This window comes from Oncorhynchus mykiss, chromosome 5 (genome assembly GCF_057628025.1).
Source record: "Oncorhynchus mykiss isolate SJ-2025 chromosome 5, ASM5762802v1, whole genome shotgun sequence".
Taxonomy (NCBI): Eukaryota; Metazoa; Chordata; class Actinopteri; order Salmoniformes; family Salmonidae; genus Oncorhynchus; species Oncorhynchus mykiss.
The window spans coordinates 17,251,160-17,274,434 of NC_143026.1; the positions used below are offsets into that span (position 1 = coordinate 17,251,160).

The 23,275-nt window shown below is 46.7% G+C and overlaps 1 protein-coding gene across 3 annotated transcripts in view; it reads right to left on the minus strand.

Annotated features, from left to right (window-relative positions):
* Nucleotides 1-23,275, minus strand: part of LOC110523341 (zinc finger FYVE domain-containing protein 16) — a 32,338-nt gene that overhangs the window by 1,577 nt on the left and 7,486 nt on the right. Inside the window, exons 3-15 of one of the 3 annotated variants that reach the window (XM_090234023.1) lie at nt 20,560-22,730; nt 16,536-16,632; nt 8,254-8,430; nt 7,841-7,944; nt 7,330-7,669; nt 6,799-6,954; nt 6,313-6,537; nt 4,209-4,291; nt 3,235-3,339; nt 1,275-1,425; nt 577-820; nt 359-464; nt 35-211 (exon numbers count right to left, since the gene is read on the minus strand). In XM_090234023.1, coding sequence (XP_090090149.1) covers nt 35-211; nt 359-464; nt 577-820; nt 1,275-1,425; nt 3,235-3,339; nt 4,209-4,291; nt 6,313-6,537; nt 6,799-6,954; nt 7,330-7,669; nt 7,841-7,944; nt 8,254-8,430; nt 16,536-16,632; nt 20,560-22,730 — 4,136 coding nt within the window. Of the gene's footprint in view, nt 1-34; nt 212-358; nt 465-576; nt 821-1,274; nt 1,426-3,234; nt 3,340-4,208; nt 4,292-6,312; nt 6,538-6,798; nt 6,955-7,329; nt 7,670-7,840; nt 7,981-8,253; nt 8,431-16,523; nt 16,633-20,559; nt 22,731-23,275 lie in introns of all 3 variants that reach the window. The other 2 variants (XM_021601956.3, XM_021601955.3) reach the window with 2 other exon arrangements.

The window sequence follows — 23,275 nt, forward strand, 5'->3', positions numbered from 1 at the left end:
TCATAGCATTACAGTGTGTTAGTACATTAATTACCATGTCAGTGTGTGTAGAGACTCTGAGGGCGAGGGAGTTGATGCCGCTGGCTGAGAGGACAGAGAGGTGAGGGGTCAGAGCACTACAGCTGGCCACAGCCATCTCCCTGTGGAACACACTGCAGGACGGCAGCACCGCAGACAGGGACATGTCTGGACTCTTCAGCCAGTAGAACACCTGGAGGGAGAGACAGACAGAAGGATGGCGTTCGACAGGTACAGACAGACAGGTTTGAGTGACTGAATGTGTGTGTGTTTCAGAGAGATGTGACTCAGAAGGTGAACAGAACTCCATGTCTGTATGACCTGTGTGTTTGTGTCCTACCTCAGTACACCTGATGGTGCGTCCGTCCGACTCAAATTCTGTGTCCTGCTGCATCCTCACACTGTGGACCCCCTCCAGAGGTTTCCTGTCTACACTACTGGTCACACTACAGGGACATACACACATAAATTCATGAATTGACCAATCATGCACCAGGGAGAAGATCCCCATGACGTGTATATGAGTCTGTATGTTTTGGTGTGTATCATATCCCTTACCCAGCGTTGACGGGGGAACTCCAGTCAATCCAGCGGACGGTGACATTGTCCCGGAGCTCCCCTCCGTCAGCCTTGCCACAGGGGATGTGGAAGTCAGTCTGCCCCCTCAGGGCGGCACGCAGGGCCTCCATGGTCTCTGGGGGGATCTGAACCATCAGGCCGTCCTCCACGATGCTCGACTTGGCGATGAAGCCTGACGAGGCCTTCAGGGCCCCGTTGAACACCACGAAGCTGGCCCCTGTCACTATAGAATAACACAGTAATACACTGGTTGGAATAACACAATATCATAGATAAAATCCCAGCAGATTTACCCATTTAGTTTGAATTCTGGTTTGGTACTGATAAAAGACAAAGACACAAATCAAGTATATTCTTTCATTTAATTACAAATAATATGTTTTAACAAACAGAATGACAAGCAAGGACTACTTAATGTTTCAACTAGTCAAGACCACAACTCCAAAAGAAACACCTGCTTCATATGTGGGACATATTCATTATCCACCAAATAGAAAAAAAACACTGACCGAAACAGGGGTGGGCTACATGTCGTTGTCCAATAAGAAACATTCTTTATCATTTTCTGTTGCAAAACATTTTAGATTTTGCCCTAATGAACACGACCCTGGTTTCTGAAGCAAAAGAAACAAACAGTTTATTCTGACCTCTAGTGGGCAATCTGGGTTGTTACTGACCTGTGCGTGTCTTGCCAGGCTGGCTGTTGGCCTGGGTCTGATAGGTGCCCTCGTTGTTCTGGAAACAGACCAGGTGGGAGTCAGCCTCTGAGCTGAACCCGGCACCCACACTGATCACATGCTCGTTAGACGCATTCACAACCTTCAGCATCTGGAAAACACGCACATATACACTACCGGTCAAAAGTTATAAAAACACTGTTATTCTACAATGTATAGGTGAAGACATCAAAACTATGAAATAACAGAAATAGAACCATGTAGTAACCAAAAAAGTGTTAAATAATTCAAAATATATTTTATATTTGAGATTCTTCAAATAGCCACCCTCTGCCTTGATATCAGCTTTGCAGACTCTTGGCATTCTGTCAACCAGCTTCACCTGGAATGCATTTCCACTAGTCTTGAAGAAGTTCCCACATATGCTGAGCACTTGTTGGCTGCTTTTCCTTAACTCTGCGGTCCGACTCATCCCAAACCATCTCAATTTGGTTGAGGTCGGGGGGATTGTGGAGGCCAGGTCATCTATTTATTTTATCTTTATTTAACTAGGCAAGTCAGTTAAGTACAAATTCTTATTTTCAATGATGGCCTAGGAACAGTGGGTTAATAACTGCCTTGTTCAGGGGCAGAACGACAGATTTTTACTTTGTAAGCTCGGGGATTCAATCTTGCAACCTTTCGGTTACTAGTCCAACACTCAACCACTAGGCTACCTGCCGCCATCGCTCTCCTTCTTGGTAAAATAGCCCTTACACAACCTGGGTCAGTGTTGGGTCATTGCCCTGTTGAAAAACAAATGATAGTGGGACCAAGTTCAAACCAGATGTGATGGTGTATCGCTGCAGAATTATTTCGTAGCCATGCTGGTTAAGTGTGCCTTGAATTCTAAATAAATCACAGACAGTGTCCCCAGCAAAGTACCCACACACCATAACAACTCCTCCTCCATGCTTTGCGGTGGGAAATACACGTGGAAAACATCTGTCCACCCACACCTCATCTCACAAAGACACGGCAGTTGGAACCAAAAATCTCCAATTTGGACTCAAGACCAAAGGACACATTTCCACCGGTCTAATGTCCATTGCTTGTCTTTCTTGTCCCAAGTAAGTCTCTTCTTCTTATTGGTGTCCTTTAGTAGTGGTTTCTTTGCAGAAATTCAACCATGAAGGCCTGATTCACACAGTCTCCTCTGAACAGTTGATGTTGAGATGTGTCTGTTACTTGAACTCTGTGAAGCATTTATTTGAGCTGCATTCTGAGGCTGGTAACTCTAATGAACATATCCTCTGCACCAGAGGTAACTCTGGGTCTTCCATTCCTGTGGCGGTCCTCATAAGAGACAGTTTCATCATAGCGCTTGATGTTTTTTGCAACTGCACTTTAAGAAACTTTCAAAGTTCTTGACATTTTCCATTTTGACTGACCTTCATGTCTTAAAGTAATGATGGACTGTCATTTCTCTTTGCTTATTTGAGCTGTTCTTGCCATAATATGCACTTTGTCTTTTACCAAATAGGGCTATTTCTGTATACCCCCCCCCCCCCCCCCACACTTTGTTTCAAAGTAGCCTATCCAAATTCCGACCATAAGAATTATGGAATTATTTTATATTTACTTCCTCAAATGACATTCAAAACAGTTTTTATCATGTTCTATTGGTTTTTAAATCAACTTTCTCCAGCATCTAAAGGCACAATCCTTGTCATATTCTCCATCCTTGTCATATTCACAACCCTTGTCATATTCACAACCCTTGTCATATTCACAACCCTTGTCATATTCACAACCCATGCTAGTTGTTGCATCTTTAGATCTTCCCTCTCAACATTTCTAAAAGAGATGTTCATCTCTGTCACATAGGCTATGGAACTGCTCGCATCATGTGCGCTGTTTAGAATGGTGTTTTCCTGGGAACCCTGAGACACACACACACACACACACACATTGGTCTTACCTCAGGGAAGCTGCTCTTGGGAATGTTGATGTAGCTGTGGCCCATCTCCATGTGGATCCTCAGACCCTCCACAGCAGGCAGACTGTACTGGTAGTTCCTCAGGTCCTGTGAAGGATCAAAACACACGTCACCGGTTTATTTTGGGGACATTAATAGTATGTGGCCTACACTACTCTTTAAAGTCATTATTGGACAGAAATTACACACTGTGTGTGAGTGAGAGAGAGAGAGAGACGTTCGTTCGTTCATGTGTTCTGAAGGCAGCAAACCTAACTGCTGTACCACCTGAGACCACTAAAGGCTCCCCTCTCCTTCCGCCAGACAACAGCTGGCAGGGAACCAAACTACTGCAGTATGTTCTCCCATCGGAGACCTGATCTAGCTCTGTGTGTCATTTCGGTCCTCTGTCTCTAATTTTATTTTATTTAATTATTTCACCTTTATTTAACCAGGTAGGTTAGTTGAGAACAAGTTCTCATTTACAACTGGAACCTGGCCAAGAGAAAGCAAAGCATGGCGACACAAACAACAACACAGAGTTACACATGGAATAAACAAACATACAGTCAATAATACAATAGAAAAGGTCTATATACAGTGTGTGCTAATGAGGTAGGATAAGGGAGGTAAGGCAATAAATAGGCCATAGTGGTGAAATAATTACAATATAGCAATATTGGCTGGCCTCCTGCGGGAAAACACACTGCACAGCATACGGCTCAGTGATCATCACAGACGATCAGCGAGACGGGTCTTAACTTTACATCAGGGCTAGAGACCTACATTTACTGCCTGGCTTCAGTGTGATGTGAATGGTTATTATCAATGTTTTAGAATGATCAAATTGCTAAAAGAAAAGGAAATACTCTAAAATACATGAGATTTACAATAAAAGACTCCAGCTATTCTTTATAACCATGTGTGTGTGTGTGTGTGTGTGTGTGTGTGTGTGTGTGTGTGTTTTCAGTACTTACAGCCAACAGGTTCATGATGGTGTGTCCTGTCTCTCTGAACACAGTTTCTCTGAAGCGGACGCTGACCAGAGTGCTGGGGTACACTGCAAAAAACCCCAAAGGTCATTAGAATCAGGCTCCACATTCATCTAAACACTTGTTATAATAATTTCATTATTATTTCACCATGTCATTACTGTAAGTTATGGGCACGTGTGTAAAGTGAAAGCAGAGGTGATCGCAGTAGCCTCCAGTCTACAGCAGATATCTAGGACTTGATCAAGTTCAAAAGTTTGAAACAACTATCAAAACAGATTTGACTTTGAAAACCAGTCAAAGTGAATAGCCTTCTAAAATGAATTACCATGAACACTACATGACCAAATGTGGACAACTGTGAACATCTCATTCCAAAATCATGGGCATTAATATGGAGTTGGTCCCCCTTTGCTGCTATAACAGCCTCCACTCTTCTGGGAGGTTTTCTACTAGATGTTGGAACATTGCTGCGGGGACTTGCTTCCATTCAGCAACAAGAGCATTAGTGAGGTCGGGCACTGATGTTGGGCGATTAGGCTTGGCTCACAGTCGGTGTTCCAATTCATCCCAAATGTGTTTGATTGTGTTGAGGTCAGGGCTCTGTCAAGGCCAGTCAAGTTCTTCCACACAGATCTCGACAAACCATTTCTGTATGGACCTCGCTTTGTGCACGGGGACATTGTCATGCTGAAACAGGAAAGGGCCTTACCTAAACTGTTGCCACAACGTTGAAATCACAGAATTGTCTAGAATGTTATTCTAAGCAGTAGCGTTAAGATTTCCCTTCACTGGAACTAAGGGGCCTAGCCCAAACCATGAAAAACAGCCCCAGACCATTATTCCTCCACCAAACTTTACAGTTGGCACTATGCGTTGGGGCAGGTAGCATTCTCCTGGCATCCACCAAACCCAGATTCGTCCTTCGGACTGCCAAATGGTGAAGCGTGATTCATCACTCCAGAGAACGCTGCTCCAGAGTCCAATGGCGGCGAGCTTTACACCACTCCAGCCGATGTTTGGTGATTTTAGGCTTGTGTACGGCTGCTCGGCCACGGAAAACAAATTTCATGAAGCTCCCGACGAACAGTTCTTCGGCTGACGTTGCTTCTTGTGCTGACGTTGCCGTTTGGAACTCGGTAATGAGTGTTGCAACCGAGGACAGAGGATTTTTACATGCTACGCGCTTCAGCACTCGGCGGTCCCGTTCTGTGGGCTTGTGTGGCTTACCACTTCGCGACTGAGCCGCTGTTGCTCCTAGACATTTCCACATCACCATAACAGCACTTACAGTTGACCGGGGAAGCTCTAGCAGGGCAGAAATTTGACCAACTGACTTGCTGGAAAGGTGGCATCCTATGACGGTGCCACGTTCAAATTCACTGAGCTCTTCGGTAAGGCCATTCTAATGTCAATGGAGATTGCATGGCTGTGTGCTCGATTTTATACACCTGTCAGCAATGGGTATGGCTGAAATAGCCAAATCCACTAATTTGAAGGGGCGTCCACATTCTTTTGTATATATAGTGTACACTGAGTGTACAAAACATTAAGGAGACCATCCTAATATTTAATTGCACCCCCCCTTTTGCATTCACGACAGATTCAATGTGTCTGGGCATGGACTCTACAAGGTGTTGAAAGCGTTCTACAGGGATGCTGGCCCATGTTGACTCCAATGCTTCCAACAGTTGTGTCAAGTTGGCTGGATGTCCTTTGGGTGGTGGACCATTCTTGATACACACGGGAAACTGTTGAGTGTGAAAAACCCAGCAGCGTTGCAATTCTTGATACTAACCAGTGCGCCTGGCACCTACTACCATACCCCGTTCAAAGGCACTTACATTTTTTGTCTTTGAATGGAACACATACACAATCCATGTCTCAGTTGTCTCAAGGCTTAAAAATCCTTCTTTCACCTGTCTACTCCCCTTCATCTACACTGATTGAAGTGGATTTAACAGGTGACATCAATAGATTCACCTGATCAGTCTAAGTGTTGGAAAGAGCATGTGTTCATAATGTTTTGTATACTCAGTGTATTTATTTCCACTGAACTTAGACAGGCTAGTAACTGTTGGGGGCTCACCACTGTGTTCTGCTCCCAGCCGTAGCAGCAGTCTGAGGGGGAACACCTTGGCCCAGGGCACCTCCAGCCTCTGGATGAGCAGACCACAGAGGAAGGGCTGTGGGGGCAGACAGAGGCCCTCCAGGGGCTGGAAGGTAGGGGAGTAAAACAGCACGCCGCCGTGCTCCTTACTCCCCAGGAAACTACCTGTGAATGCCACGTTGCCCAGCTCCTCTACATACTTCCCTGGAGGTGAGGAGGGAGAGACACATAGTGGGCAGTGTGTGACAGAGTGCGTGTGTGTGTATGTGTGGGTGTCCTGGTATGTGTGTTACCTCTCTGTGCGTCCTGGTAGATGGAGAGGCATGACAGAGTACGTGTGTGTGTATGTGTGTGTGTGTGGGTGTCCTGGTATGTGTGTTACCTCTCTGTGCGTCCTGGTAGATGGAGAGGCGTGACAGAGTGCGTATGTGTGTGTGAGTATGGGTGTCCTGGTATGTGTGTTACCTCTCTGTGCGTCCTGGTAGATGGAGAGGTAGAGTGTGAACAGGTCTTTGGGCAGAGCCCTCTCCTCTGGCAGAACCTCCAGGATGAACACCACCTCCCTCTGTCCCACAGTCTGTAGACCACTGGAGCCCAGACACCAGCACTTCCTACAGCAGTCTACAGCACAGTAGACATACACACAGTGAGGATACACAGACAAATACAGACACACATTGCCTGCAAAACACCTATGACCACAATCTGATAAAAAAAACAGAGATACACACAGGATACACATTTGATTTTAGAATGGGCCTAGGGGTACATCTCAATACTCTCTCCTTATCACCTTTCCTTTAATAAGAACTGATCTGAAAGAATTGGACAGGTGAAAGCTAGCCCCCAGTAGGCATCAGGTAGGCTACATTGTTTCACTTGTCCCGTCTTTACAGATCAGTGCAGATGAAGGAAAGGAGACAAGAGGAAGACACTTCACATTATTGAGATGTACCCCAGGAAGAATAGGAGAGTAGAGATGGGTGTTCAACTCACAGGTGACCAGTTTGATGTTGACCAGCAGGTTTGCGTTGAGGACAAAGGTCAAAGGTCGCGGCCCTCCCTCCTCCAATAGGAGAAGGATCTGGCAGGGGGCGGGGCGCTCCTCCACCAATAGATCCCCTCCTCCTTCCTCCTCTCCGGTGGTGATGAGTAGAGGTGGCAAGCCCTCCTCATCCTCTGGCAGCAGACTGGGGCTCCTCTCTACACAGCCCCCCACCCCACACAGCAGGCTGTAGTCCCAGGGTCCTGACACTGGGGGGCGCACCACCTCGACTGAGGCCGACACACCACCCTCCGACACCGCTGCAGAGCCAGGGGACACTCTGCTGCCAGCCTGGAGGACACAGACGGATAAGATATGGATGAATAGACGTATTAACAGACAGAAAGAGAGATACATGTATGTATGTGTCCAGGTTACATGTGTATATGCTCTTTATGTGTGTTTCTGTGTGGGGTCTAGCCACATACGTGTGTCTCAGTGTGTGTGTATGATGCCTCTTACCGTAGGTGGGTCAGGTGTGACAGGGCTGGACTCCTGGGAGCCCCTCCTGCCAGTCACAGAGAGCCTGGTGGTGTTGGCCACCTCTCCATTGGGCAGGATGCCATCTGCAAACCACACACGCTTCTGCTCACGAGGACAACCTGACACATGCACCACACAGGGACAGGAACTTCTGTCACTTTCCCTTTCATTTAAACTGTTGTTTAGATTAGAGTGTCAAAATTAATATAAATGTGAAACAAACAGAAAATAAAACAAGAAATAGAAAATCAGAATAAAAAATAAAGAATGTAAACATAACCAAACTGTGGCTGAATAAGCTATTGTATGGAGAGTACCCGGATGTTTACGCTTTTGGGACTACTGTTACACAACTAGCGACTACAACGGCCCATGTAGGGTTGCATACGTACTGTCGCTGCCAGGGTTTTTGAGCACGGAGACAGGCACCATGACGGTGGGCGGGGGGGAGTTGAGGGTGCCTGCAGCCCGGGCCTGCTGCAGGGGGGGGATGGTGCTGCAGTACTCTGACGGGACGTTGGGGTTGGGGCTCGGACCTGGTGGACTCCTCATACGCTCCAGCGCCTGGGCTAGAGGGGAGAGGGAGGGGAGAGACAGGTAGGTACAGTCGTGGCCATAAGTTTTGAGAATGACACAACTATTAATTTTCACAAAGTCTGCTGCCTCAGTTTGTATGATGGCAATTTACATATACTCCAGAATGTTATGAAGAGTGATCAGATTAATTGCAAAGTTCCTCTTTGCCATGAAAATGAACTGAATCCCCAAAAAACATTTCCACTGCATTTCAGCCCTGCCACGAAAGGACCAGCTAACATCATGTCAGTGACTCTCTCGTTTACACAGGTGTGAGTGTTGATGAGGACAAGGCTGGAGATCACTCTGTCATGCTGATTGAGTTTGAATAACAGACTGGAAGCTTCAAAAGAAGGGTGGTGCTTGGAATCATCGTTCTTCCTCTGTCAACCATGGTTACCTGCAATACTTATTTTCCACCATAATTTGCAAATAAATTCATTAAAAATCCTACAATGTGATTTTCTGGATTTATGTCTCTCATTTTGTCTGTCATAGTTGAAGTGTACCTATGATGAAAATTACAGGCCTCTCTCATCTTTTTAAGTGGGAGAACTTGCACAATTGGTGGCTGACTAAATACTTTTTTGCCCCACTGTATAGAGAGAGAGGGTGAGATATAGAGAGGGTGAGATATATATATATAGAGAGAGGGAGAGATATAGAGAGGGTGAGATATATATATAAAGAGAGGGAGAGATATAGAGAGGGTGAGATATAGAGAGGGTGAGATATATATATATATAGAGAGAGGGTGAGATATAGAGAGGGTGAGATATATATATAGAGAGGGAGAGATATAGAGAGGGTGAGATATATATAGAGAGAGAGGGAGAGATATAGAGAGGGTGAGATATAGAGAGGGTGAGATATACAGTGCCTTGCGAAAGTATTCGGCCCCCTTGAACTTTGCGACCTTTTGCCACATTTCAGGTTTCAAACATAAAGATATAAAACTGTATTGTTTTGTGAAGAATCAACAACAAGTGGGACACAATCATGAAGTGGAACGACATTTATTGGATATTTCAAACTTTTTTAACAAATCAAAAACTGAAAAATTGGGCGTGCAAAATTATTCAGCCCCTTTACTTTCAGTGCAGCAAACTCTCTCCAGAAGTTCAGTGAGGATCTCTGAATGATCCAATGTTGACCTAAATGACTAATGATGATAAATACAATCCACCTGTGTGTAATCAAGTCTCCGTATGAATGCACCTGCACTGTGATAGTCTCAGAGGTCCGTTAAAAGCGCAGAGAGCATCATGAAGAACAAGGAACACACCAGGCAGGTCCGAGATACTGTTGTGAAGAAGTTTAAAGCCGGATTTGGATACAAAAAGATTTCCCAAGCTTTAAACATCCCAAGGAGCACTGTGCAAGCGATAATATTGAAATGGAAGGAGTATCAGACCACTGCAAATCTACCAAGACCTGGCCGTCCCTCTAAACTTTCAGCTAAAACAAGGAGAAGACTGATCAGAGATGCAGCCAAGAGGCCCATGATCACTCTGGATGAACTGCAGAGATCTACAGCTGAGGTGGGAGACTCTGTCCATAGGACAACAATCAGTCGTATATTGCACAAATCTGGCCTTTATGGAAGAGTGGCAAGAAGAAAGCCATTTCTTAAAGATATCCATAAAAAGTGTCGTTTAAAGTTTGCCACAGGCCACCTGGGAGACACACCAAACATGTGGAAGAAGGTGCTCTGGTCAGATGAAACCAAAATTGAACTTTTTGGCAACAATGCAAAACGTTATGTTTGGCGTAAAAGCAACACAGCTGAACACACCATCCCCACTGTCAAACATGGTGGTGGCAGCATCATGGTTTGGGCCTGCTTTTCTTCAGCAGGGACAGGGAAGATGGTTAAAATTGATGGGAAGATGGATGGAGCCAAATACAGGACCATTCTGGAAGAAAACCTGATGGAGTCTGCAAAAGACCTGAGACTGGGACGGAGATTTGTCTTCCAACAAGACAATGATCCAAAACATAAAGCAAAATCTACAATGGAATGGTTCAAAAATAAACATATCCAGGTGTTAGAATGGCCAAGTCAAAGTCCAGACCTGAATCCAATCGAGAATCTGTGGAAAGAACTGAAAACTGCTGTTCACAAATGCTCTCCATCCAACCTCACTGAGCTCGAGCTGTTTTGCAAGGAGGAATGGGAAAAAATGTCAGTCTCTCGATGTGCAAAACTGATAGAGACATACCCCAAGCGACTTACAGCTGTAATCGCAGCAAAAGGTGGCGCTACAAAGTATTAACTTAAGGGGGCTGAATAATTTTGCACGCCCAATTTTTCAGTTTTTTCATGATTGTGTCCCACTTGTTGTTGATTCTTCACAAAAAAATACAGTTTTATATCTTTATGTTTGAAGCCTGAAATGTGGCAAAAGGTCGCAAAGTTCAAGGGGGCCGAATACTTTCGCAAGGCACTGTATATATATATATATATATATATATATATATAGGGAGAGAGAGAGAGAGAGAGAGAGAGAGGAGTTGATTCAAGGAAAGTGAGTGATGACGTAATGAGGGGAGGAGAGAAGTGCTGACTGGGCTCTGGACTGCATTATAGTGATGTAACGTCATATGATCTTTATCAACCTGGTTGGACTGACCCGAGCTAACAGTCTGTCAGGCTACCTGTACAACACACAAACACACACAGGGACACACACATACACTGGAACACGCACACAAACACTGGAACACAAAGTCACACACACACACCTACAGACAGTTGAAGAGTTTCAGACAGTTGAAGAGTTTCACCTTGATCTCAGACTGACAGAATGACACAGCATAACAACGCCAGCAGTCAGTGTCCTTCACCAAGCTGGGAGCAGACTCAACAAGCCCATACAGATAAACACAGACATGACCTGAAATACATTCAGCGTGTGTGTATGTAAGCAGCATGCATGCTGTGTCTGTGTGTGTGTGTGAGACATCACGCAGAAAGTTCTCCACGTTGCGCACCACAACAACACACAGAGAAGGAGATAGTAACAGATAAACCAGTATGAGAGAGAATGAGATAGTAACAGATAAACCAGTATGAGAGAGAATGAGATAGTAACAGATAAACCAGTATGAGAGAGAATGAGATAGTAACAGATAAACCAGTATGAGAGAGAATGAGATGGTGACAGATAAACCAGTATGAGCTAGAGCATCAAGCTTCTCCTTCTCTTTTTACAAAAGTCCGTTCCCATCTTACCTTTTCCTCGTCTTCACTCCTCCAAACTCCCAGGTAAGACAGTCCCCTTGGTCACGCTAACCTACTTAGCCTTACTGACGCTAGCCCCAGTTAGCTGAATGTAAATTGTCTGTATTAGCTGAAGCTAACTATATTAGCCTTGTTACAGTAGATGCTAGTGACTGAAGCTAGCTCTGTTAGCCCCACTGGGCCGTTAGCTGCGTTAGCCGCAGACTCCAGGCAGGCAGGGGGGTGTACTGAGAACCTCACAGGCTGCTCCCCATACTGATGAGAGCAATGGAGAGAGTAATGGAGGGAGGGAGGGAGCATCACATCACTCTGTCCCAGCACTCACAGGCCCAAGCAAAGTAGACGGCCCCCTCTCTCCTTCACACGCAATCTCTACCACACTCACACAGCAGACAAGGAGCCGAGAATAGAATAGTCACACCAGCCTGTCCCTGGACCGCAGAGAAGCTCGGAGTATGTGTGTCTGTGCCAGAAAGGGAGTCAAGGTGCTGTGTGTGTGTGTGTGTGTGTGTGTGTGTATCACACTCTCACTGCGTCAGGTGGCTCCAGTCCCACACTCACAGTCAAGGACACACCAACGTCCTGACTCCTCTCAGCCATAACAACTTAGCTCTCTCTCCCCCTGCTCTCTCTCCCCCATCCTTTCTCTCACCCCATCCTCTCTCTCACCCCATCCTCTCTCTCACCCCATCCTCTCTCTCTCTCCCATCCTCTCTCTCTCTCCCCATCCTCTCTCTCTCTCCCTGCTCCCTCTCTCCCCATCCTCTCTCTCTCCCCATCCTCTCTCTCCCCATCCTCTCTCTCTCCCCCCATCCCCTCTCTCCCCCATCCTCTCTCTCTCCCCCTGCTCTCTCTCTCCCCCTCCTCTCTCTCTCCCCCTCCTCTCTCTCCCCCCATACTCTCTCTCCCCATCTTCTCTCTCTCCCCATCCTCTCTCTCCCCCCATCCTCTCTCTCCCCATCCTCTCTCTCTCCCCATCCTCTCTCTCCCCCCATCCTCTCTCTCTCTCCCCATCCTCTCTCTCTCTCCCTGCTCTCTCTCTCCCCATCCTCTCTCTCTCCCCATCCTCTCTCTCCCCATCCTCTCTCTCTCCCCATCCCCTCTCTCCCCCATCCCCTCTCTCCCCCATCCTCTCTCTCCCCCCATCCTCTCTCTCCCCCATCCTCTCTCTCTCCCCATCCTCTCTCTCCCCCCATCCTCTCTCTCTCCCCATCCTCTCTCTCTCTCCCCATCCTCTCTCTCTCTCCCCATCCTCTCTCTCTCTCCCTGCTCTCTCTCTCCCCATCCTCTCTCTCTCCCCATCCTCTCTCTCCCCATCCTCTCTCTCCCCATCCTCTCTCTCTCCCCATCCCCTCTCTCCCCCCATCCCCTCTCTCCCCCATCCTCTCTCTCTCCCCCTGCTCTCTCTCTCCCCCTCCTCTCTCTCTCCCCCTCCTCTCTCTCCCCCATACTCTCTCTCCCCATCTTCTCTCTCTCCCCATCCTCTCTCTCCCCCCATCCTCTCTCTCCCCCATCCTCTCTCTCTCCCCATCCTCTCTCTCCCCCCATCCTCTCTCTCCCCCCATCCTCTCTCTCTCCCAATCCCCTCTCTCTCCCCATCCCCTCTCTCTCCCCATCCTCTCTCTCTCCCCATCCTCTCTCCCCCCATCCTCTCTCCCCCCATCCTCTCTCTCTCCCCCTGCTCTCTCTCTCCCCCTCCTCTCTCTCCCCCATCCTCTCTCTCCCCATCCTCTCTCTCCCCATCCTCTCTCTCTCCCCATCCTCTCTCTCTCCCCATCCTCTCTCTCTCTCCCCATCCTCTCTCTCTCCCCATCCTCTCTCTCTCTCCCCATCCTCTCTCTCTCCCCATCCTCTCTCTCTCCCCATCCTCTCTCTCTCCCCATCCTCTCTCTCCCCCCATCCTCTCTCTCTCCCCATCCTCTCTGCACCAGTCATAATGTCCTGACTCTAACCTCAGCTCAGTCTCTGGAGAGGATAAAGTCCTTCATCACCCGACCGGGGAAGCAGAACCATAGAGAAGGGATGCATAGAACAAAAACGCTTTTTAATTCCACATGATTTATCTCCACTCACCAATAACAGCATAGAGCAACGTAAATCACTGGTTAGTAGTGATCTGTGAGCACATAGAAAAGCATTGTTTTCAATGGGGATGGAGGTTCTAGCCATTTTGTTTCTATAGCAGCTCAGTCTCCCAGTGAAGGCTAGAGTCGTTGTTCCGTAGAGCAGGAGGGCAGGAGAAAGCAGACACACAGAGAGACAGGGGTGCACACACACACACACACACACACACACACACTCTTACACAACCTGGTCTTAAGTTTTTACGCAGTCCCACACAGACACACTCAAACAAAGTAAACACTTTCACGCAGGCTGTGTAAGAAAGCACTTTAGGCACTAGGCTCTCTGATACAAGGTAGCCATTTTAGCCTTGAGATTACAATGCACATGTAACTTCACTGAAGATCCCTGGTCATTCTTAGGCTGCGTCTGAAAACTTCACTTGCTGTTAAGTCCTTGCTTCCTCAATTCCTCAGAAAGCCAATTAGAGGAGGTCCAAGAGAGGGACATTGGGTCCTCTCCTCCAATGAGCTTTGAGATAAATTGAGGAAACAAGGACGGAGGAAGCAAGCATTTCACGGCTAGTGACGTTTGCTACACTGTGACCATGCCACAAACAAGCACAACAACTTCCAGCTAAAAAACAGGGCTATTCATCAGTCATGTGTTGCTCTAGATATGATACCTTTATAATATGATACCTTTATAATATGATACCTTTATAATATGATACCTTTATAATATGATACCTTTATAATATGATACCTTTATAATATGATACCTTTATAAAGCGACTCTTCTAACACCGTACCCAAACCGGCCACACGGGAGCAAATTGATTTTGTCCCCCCACACCAAACACCATCACAACACGCAGGCTGAAATATCAAAACAAACTCTGGCCCAATTATATTAATTTGGGTACAGGTCGAAAGCATTAAACATTTATGGAAATTTAGCTAGCTAGCTTGCAGTTGCTAGCTAATTTGTCCTGGGATATAAACGTGGAGCTGTTATTTTACCTGAAATGCGCAAGGTCCTCTACGCCAACAATTAATTCACACATAAAACTGTTAGCCAGATCGTTTCTAGTCATCTCTCTTCCTTCCAGGCTTTTTCTTCTTTGAACTTTATATGACGATTGGCATTTAACTTTCGTAGTTATCACGACGACTGACCAAACTCAGTTCATCTTTCAATCACCCACGTGGGTATAGCCAATGAGGAGATGGCACATGGGTATCTGCTTCTATAAACTAATGAGGGCGGCAGGGAAGCCTAGTGGTGTGATCGTTGGACTAGTAACTGGAAGGTTGCAAGTTCAAATCCCCGAGCTGACAAGGTACAAATCTGTCGTTCTGCTCCTGAACAGGCAGTTAACCCACTGTTCCTAGGCCGTCATTGAAAACAATAATTTGTTCTTAACTGACTCGCCTAGTTAAATCAAGGTTAAAAAAATAAAAAATGAGGAGATGGGAGTTCAGTGTCACAAATAGAACTGACTTCTATTTCAGCGCTTGGCAAGGTTGGCATGGGTGCAATAACATGTATGCTTAAATATATTTTTGTGACGCGAGTGGTGTGGTCAGCATATTCAGCAGACCATGTCTGCTAATGACAACTCTAAACATGGTCTGTTAATGACAACTCCAGACATGGTCTGTCAATGACAACTCCAGACATGGTCTGTCAATGACAACTCCAGACATGGTCTGTTAATGACAACTCCAGACATGGTCTGTTAATGACAACTCCAGACATGGTCTGTTAATGACAACTCCAGACATGGTCTGTTAATGACAACTCCAGACATGGTCTGTTAATGACAACTCCAGACATGGTCTGTTAATGACAACTCCAGACATGATCTGTTAATGACAACTCCAGACATGATCTGTTAATGACAACTCCAGACATGATCTGTTAATGACAACTCCAGACATGATCTGTTAATGACAACTCCAGACATGGTCTGTTAATGACAACTCCAGACATGGTCTGTTAATGACAACTCCAGACATGGTCTGTTAATGACAACTCCAGACATGATCTGTTAATGACAACTCCAGACATGGTCTGTTAATGACAACTCCAGACATGGTCTGTTAATGACAACTCCAGACATGGTCTGTTAATGACAACTCCAGACATGGTCTGTTAATGACAACTCCAGACATGGTCTGTTAATGACAACTCCAGACATGGTCTGTTAATGACAACTCCAGACATGATCTGTTAATGACAACTCCAGACATGGTCTGTTAATGACAACTCCAGACATGGTCTGTTAATGACAACTCCAGACATGGTCTGTTAATGACAACTCCAGACATGGTCTGTTAATGACAACTCCAAGTTGAAACAGTTTAAAGATGAATGAGTCACCTTATAGGGCTAGCAGTTCAGAGTCAACATAAACTGGGTTCCTTTCCCTGCATCATTCACTGACAACAGAGCTCCCTTAAGCCCCCAAGGCTGAGCAGAGCTGAGGCCTACTAACTACACTACAGCAACAGACACCAGGCTGTGAAGACTGTGTTCTTCAGACATCAGCGTCTTTGTTCTTGTTGTTCTGAGAAGAGGAGCCTGACAATACAGAGTAATTCAGAGCAGTCAGCTGAGGTGCACGCATCGGATGGTGGTGTGTGATTAGTATCTCGGAAGAAAATGGATGTACGCACGCATGCACACACGCACACACACCTCACTGTATAATAGCAGACAACACATACATTCTTAAACATGTGTATGATCTTCTAGACGAAAACACACTCAAACCTTGGGTCTTACTTCTGTGTACGGTCTCGAAGCAGACGACACACACCCGGGCCTCCTTGTCCAGGTACTTTAGCTTGCATCTCCTGTTGCAGCAGATGGCACAGTACACCTGCATCACGGGTGGGAGGACAAACATCAGGCAGGAGACAAACACTACTGCAACACACCACTATACGTACACACAATCTACATGAAGTTATTCATGCAATGTTAAGTGTGTGACCCATGTCTTGCCCTAGCATAAAGAAAAGCAGTACATTAAAGGAATAATTTATATAATTGATTGTGCAGCAATTAAGAAGAGAAGTCAAAGGAGGTGGTAAAGTACATTAGACTAGTCCTCTTTATACAGTACCATGGTATTGTTGAATACTCATATCTGATTGGTTTGAAGAGCATTCTAGAGCATGCATTATTTCCCTATAAAGTACGGTATATCAGCATGGTAGAATTCAATGGCTATAGTTCCTTCATACATGTTCTATGTTTGAGCTGCTTTTGAAAGCAAAAGTTGAAATGAAAACATTACTTACATTGTTAAATTTTATTTTCATAATAGCAACCTAAGACTTGGTTTTGTCACGACTTCCGCCGAAGTCGGTCCCTCTCCTTGTTCGGGCGGCGTTCGAAGTCACCGGCCTTCTAGCCATCGCCGATCCACTTTTCATTTTCCATTTGTTTTGTCTTTGTTTTACGCACCTGGTTTCAATTCCCCAATTACATGTTCATTATTTAACCCTCTGTTTTCCCCATGGTTTATGTGCGTGTTTGTTTTATTGTATTTCGGTCCTTTTGTGTGGGCTTGGTATTGGACTACATGTATTTGGTCATTTTGAGTGAAGTTACTTTTATTAATCATCTCTGCTGTCCTGCACCTGACTCCTCTCTACCAGCTACACCCAGGCCATTACAGGTTTGGTTAGCTAAACTAGCAAGTCAGTTTGTTTGGTTAAAAAGGCAACTAGTAAACTTGCTAGCTACTTCAGTGGATGTTGAACACATTTCTACTGACAAATAAACACATTTCTAGAGGCAAATGTGTTAAATTATAGCCATGGTATAAAAAGGGATAATCAATTTGGGGCTCTACGCATTCTCCTGAAAGTAATGCAACTCTGTGGAAGGTTAGTTTCACGTCGTTCATTATTTTCCACAGAACACGTAGCCCCTCGCTGATCATCCCTTCTATATCCTGTAGTACTGCAGTAAGTAGCTTATAGTGTTAATGCCCCTGGGACTCCTGTGTAATGCTGCTTTAAATCAGTGTGGGCTTAGTCACTGGGTTGTTGGGGCCTTAGCTCTGGCTTTAGTCACTGGGCTGTTAGACCTGGCTTCTCAGACCTCAGAGAAGAGGAGATATATAGAGAACCTGGAATAAGAATAATTGACATGCCTCTATCTGAGTAAGCTGTATATACAGTGGGGCAAAAAAGTATTTAGTCAGCCACCAATTGTGCAAGTTCTCCCACTTAAAAAGATGAGAGAGGCCTGTAATTTTCATCATAGGTACACTTCAACTATGACAGACAAAATGAGAAACAAAATCCAGAAAATCCCATTGTAGGATTTTTTATGAATTTATTTGCAAATTATGGTGGAAAATAAGTATTTGGTCAATAACAAAAGTTTACCTCAATACTTTGTTATATACCCTTTGTTGGCAATGACAGAGGTCAAACATTTCTGTAAGTCTTCACAACACACTGTTGCTGGTATTTTGGCCCATTCCTCCATGCAGATCTCCTCTAGAGCAGTGATGTTTTGGGGCTGTTGCTGGGCAACACAGACTTTCAACTCCCTCCAAAGATTTTCTATGGGATTGAGATCTGGAGACTGGCTAGAGCCAGAAATCTTGCTTGTTTGTAGGTGACCAAATACTTATTTTCCACCATAATTTGCAAATAAATTCATTAAAAATCCTACAATGTGATTTTCTGGATTTTTTTTCTCATTTTGTCTGTCATGGTTGAAGTGTACCTATTATGAAAATTACAGGCCTCATCTTTTTAAGTGGGAGAACTTGCACAATTGGTGGCTGACTAAATACTTTTTTGCCCCACTGTAGCAGCAGAGGACGGGGGTGTGGTATATAGGCGATATCGTGCCATACTGTGTGATCGAGTGTGACGTATGTAAGCAGGGAACTCCGTGTTGCTTTGTAAACACGAGACTGGAAGTGTTCTCTCTACAAAGAGAAGATAGGTAACAGTCTGGATGAACTGAATCATAGGTAGGTCACTGCTCCACATTGTAACCCACATTTACACTTGAATCCTCTGACTCAGTAAATACAGAAATGTGCCTCATTGGAATTGGCAGTATCGCTGCTGTATTGACGTTAACTGATTGTGTAATGATGTTTCATTGTTTCATTATGAGAGGAAGAGATTACCCTATTTATTATTTTCTTCAGCTTCCATTCATATTCAGGATCTGTGTGACTGGGTCACACACTTATACTCAACAAAAATATCATCTCAACATGCCACCATTTCTACGATTTTACAGAGTTACAGTTCATATAAGGAAATCAGTCATTTGAAATACATTCATTAGACCCTAGTCCATGAATTTCACATGATGGTGGACACCACATCAAATGAATGGATTCGGCTATTTCAGCCACATCTGTTGCTGACAGGTGTATAAAAACGAGCACACCACCATGCAATCTCCATAGACAAACATTGGCAGAAGAATGGCCTTGCTGAAGAGCGCAGTGACTTTCAACGTGGTCCTGTCATAAGATGCCACCTTTCCAACAAGTCAGTTCCTCCAATATCTGCCCTGCTAGTGCTGCCCCCGGTCAACTGTAAGTACTGTTATTTTGAAGTGGAATGCCTAGGAGCAACGATGGCTCAGCCGCGAAGTGGTAGGCCACACAAGCTCACAGAACGGGACCGCAGAGTGCTGAAGCGTGTAAAATTGTCTGTCCTCGGTTGCAACACTCACTACCGAGTTCCAAACTGCCTCTGGAAGCAACATCAGCACAAAAACTGTTCGTCGGGAGCTTCATGAAATGGGTTTCAATGGCCAAGCAGCCGGACACAAGCCAAAGATGACTATGCGCAATGGCAAGCGTCGGCTGGAGTGGTGTAAAGCTCGCCACCATTGGACTCCGGAGCAGTGGAAATGCGTTGTCCCACTCCTCTTCAATGGCTGTGCGAAGTTGCTGGATATTGGCGGGACCTGGAAAACACTGTTGTACACGTCGATCCAGAGCATGCCAAACGTGCTCAATGGGTGACATGTCTGGTGACTATGCAGGCCATGGAAGAACGGTGACATTTTCAGCTCCCAGGAATTGTGTACAGATCCTTGCGACATGGGGCTTTGCATTATCATGCTGAAATTTGAGGTGATGGCGGTGGATGAATGGCACGACAATGGGCCTCAGGAATTTGTCATGGTATCTATGTGCATTCAAATTGCCATTGATAAAATGCAATTGTGTTCATTGTCCGTAGCTTATGCCTGCCCATGCCATAACCCCCACTCAAAACTTGAGACATCTGTGGCATTGTTTTGTTTGACAAAACTGCACATTTTAGAGTGGACTTTCATTGTCCCCAGCACAAGGTGCACCTGTGTAATGATCATGCTGTTTAATCAGCTTCTTGATATGCCATGCCTGTCAGGTGGATGGATTATCTTGCAAAGGTAATATGCAAACAAATTTGTGCACCAAGCTTTTTGTGTGTATAAAACATTTCTGGGATATTTTATTTAATCTCAAGAAACATGGGACCAGGACTGGGGCTGGGGCAGTTGGGCAGCTGGGGGCAGTGTCATAATACAGGGAGTTTAGGTCAGGGAGAGAGTGTGGAACTGCATGCTGCATTTATATTTGTGTTCAGTGTATGTTAGAGCTCTTTATTATGTGTTACTATGTAAAAGTATATTTAGCTACTAACACCTAATGTCAATAAAAATGAATATCTTCAAAAGACCAAATATGTTATCAACAACAGTGCAAAAGATGACCCTAGAAATGAAGGTAAAGAAAGTCCCTTCATGGCCAGATTTGGGTACGTACCTTCCCACAGGCCCGGCAGTGGTGCCTCCTCCTGGTGAAGGTGAACTTCTGCCAGCAGTTCATACAGTTGGGTGCCTCCGAATCCGGCACCCAGGGGGGCTGCTTGCACCCCAGCCCATCTTCATCCTCCGCCTCCCTCCCCTCTGAGGACCCGCTCCCCTCTTCAGCAGGCTTGCCAGGGTAGGGTGGGGGCTCCGACAGTTCGTCGTATCCCACACTGCTCACATAGAGCTCAGGCGGGGAGTAACCTGGACAGGGTACACCTTGGTTAGAGGAGTCCTCGGCAGGGTTGGGGCTGGGAGGAGAGGGGCTTTGGTCCACCTCTTCCCCAGTGTCGGTGCGGTCTGTGGGGCTACTGGGCCCTTGGTCCTCCCCCGCTGCTTGAGGTGCTCTGGGTGCTTGACAGAGCAGCTGTTTGGGTCGGGCCCCTCCGTAGTAGGGTGGTGGGAGGTTACTGGGACTACAGGGGCCGGAGTCTTTGTGGCTGGGGCTGGGGGGGTCCTGGGAGGGAGCGGAGAGAGCTCGACTCACGTTCCCCTCTGCAGACAAGTTCGTGTCACTCTCCCGGGAGGCCAGCCTCTCCAGCCCTTCCCCTAGGCTATGGCTGCAGCTCCGCAGCTCCTCCTCCACTAGCCGCTCCTCCAGGTTCCCGTTGAGCTCGGAGAAGCCCTCATCCTGGAGGTTCTCCCCGGGCCTCCCGCAGTCAGGGACCCCGTTGTCCTCCTGGCCCTGGGTCTCCCCCCGGAGGAAGGCGTCCAGTTCCTCATCTGTCACAAGCAGCCCGGCCTGGTCGCTCTCCGGCAGGTACTCAAACCCAAACGCAGGTGGGTCCATTGGGTTGGGGCTGGGCTCTGAGGTAGGGGAGGCTGGGCGCTGTGGAGCCCCTGTGACTGGCTGCTTTTCCACTAGGGAGAAGCTGACCTTCAGTGGCCGCTGGGAGACGGTGGGAGCCGAGGCTACCAGGTGGAAAGGCATGGTGGTTGTCTCTGGGCTCTGTGTGCTAGGTGACTGGACAGGTTTGTTTTCAGGTACATCATCAGGGTTGGTACAGTCCCCCACAGTCTCAGGGTTCTCTGGGAGAGTAACTTCCTCCTGGACTTCGAAAGCAGACAGGGACTCTGCCTCTAAGGTCTCAGTTTGGCCAGCCTCCCCTCGCCCCCCTCCCATGGCTTCCTCAGGGTTCTTGGAGGCCACCAGGGCCCCACACATGGACACGCCCATGGGCAGGCAGGACAGCGAAAGCTCTGTCTCTGCTGATGGGCTCTCGGCCACACCACCACTGCCGTCCTCAGGGTTAGGTTCCTGTCCAGTGCAGCTCCCAGAGCTCTCTGCTTCAGTCAGCTCAGAGGGCTCCAAAGACCCCTCACCCTCCTCCCTGGCCTCTGTGTCGATATCACACGTGGGAGTGTCCTCTTTTTTGGTGTCTATGGCAACAGGTGGAACACTAGCCTGGTCCTGGTGGGCTGGTGTGATTTTCAGGTGTTGGTTGACGAAGGCCACCTCTGTCGCTTCTCCCTCTCTGTCTCTCTCTTCCTCCGTCTCTCCAGACTCAGAGTTCCTCAGTGAGGGGGGCCTCTCCACAGCAGCAGGGAGAATCACATCCAGCAGACTGAGAGTTGCAGAGTAACCACCAGAGTCCAGCCCCAGCAGCCCCTCCTCTCCCCCGGCAGCCTCCCTCCCCTCAGTCCTTCCAAGGCTGGGACCCAGACCTGCTGAGGAGCCCTCAGGCAGTGCCACCAAGGGGCTGGTGAAGTCCACCAGAAGCTCCTCCTCCAGCCGTCTCTCCACCACATCCAGCTCACTGAAGGCGTCGTGGCTGTTGGCCCGGAGGAGGAGGTGGGCTGAGCCTGTGTCACTGACCAGGTCACAAACAGGCTTCTTCAGGGCCCGCTTGGGAAAGGGTGGCGCACAGCTCTTAGCAGCCCCCCGGCCGTCCACAGAGGAGAGCAGGTCAACCCCCATGAGAGGCCGTCCCTTGGCCTCGCAATCTCCAGGACTGGGGCTGGGACAGTCGGGGCAGCTGGGGGCAGTGCCATAGTGCAGGGAGTTTAGGTCAAGGAGAGAGTGCGGAACTGGAACTGTGGAGGTATCCGGAAGGAAACCCTGAGGGCCCAGAGAGTGGCCGGGATACGCGGGAGGTGACAGAGAGACTGATCTGTAGTTGTGCTCATCTGGTCGGGAGGGAAAGAGAGAATTATCCGTTAAACAATTCTGTCGTTAATATCTCAGCAGAACATGTGAGCAACACGTTTTAAGTTAGCAACTACAAAGTACAATGTGCACCACATGTACAAGTATCAACTAGTTTAAAAACAATATTCATTTTTCAGTTCAAGGTGCAATATGCAGAATTCACTCCACCTTTTCCTGGTTGTTAAAATTCGAAAAGTTTGCCTTATTTGAGTTCATGTGACAAAACAAGCAATGTTTAGTGTAGAGAATCATTGTACCATCTAAACCGCTGTGAAATATATTTTACATACCCAGAAATATTGTATTTTCAGCTGTTTGAAGCTGGTGTACAAACCCAAAGTAAAAGACGCAAAAACAAAACTTTAGAATGGGAAGCATAGAAATAGCGCACATAGAACAGATCTACCGCTTCTTAGACTTGCTTTCAATGCGAATGACATATCTATAACTCACATTTCTATGTAAAGTTGGTCAGGTCGTCCAAAAAGTTACATTTTGCAGCTTTAACACCACGCCCTCCCAA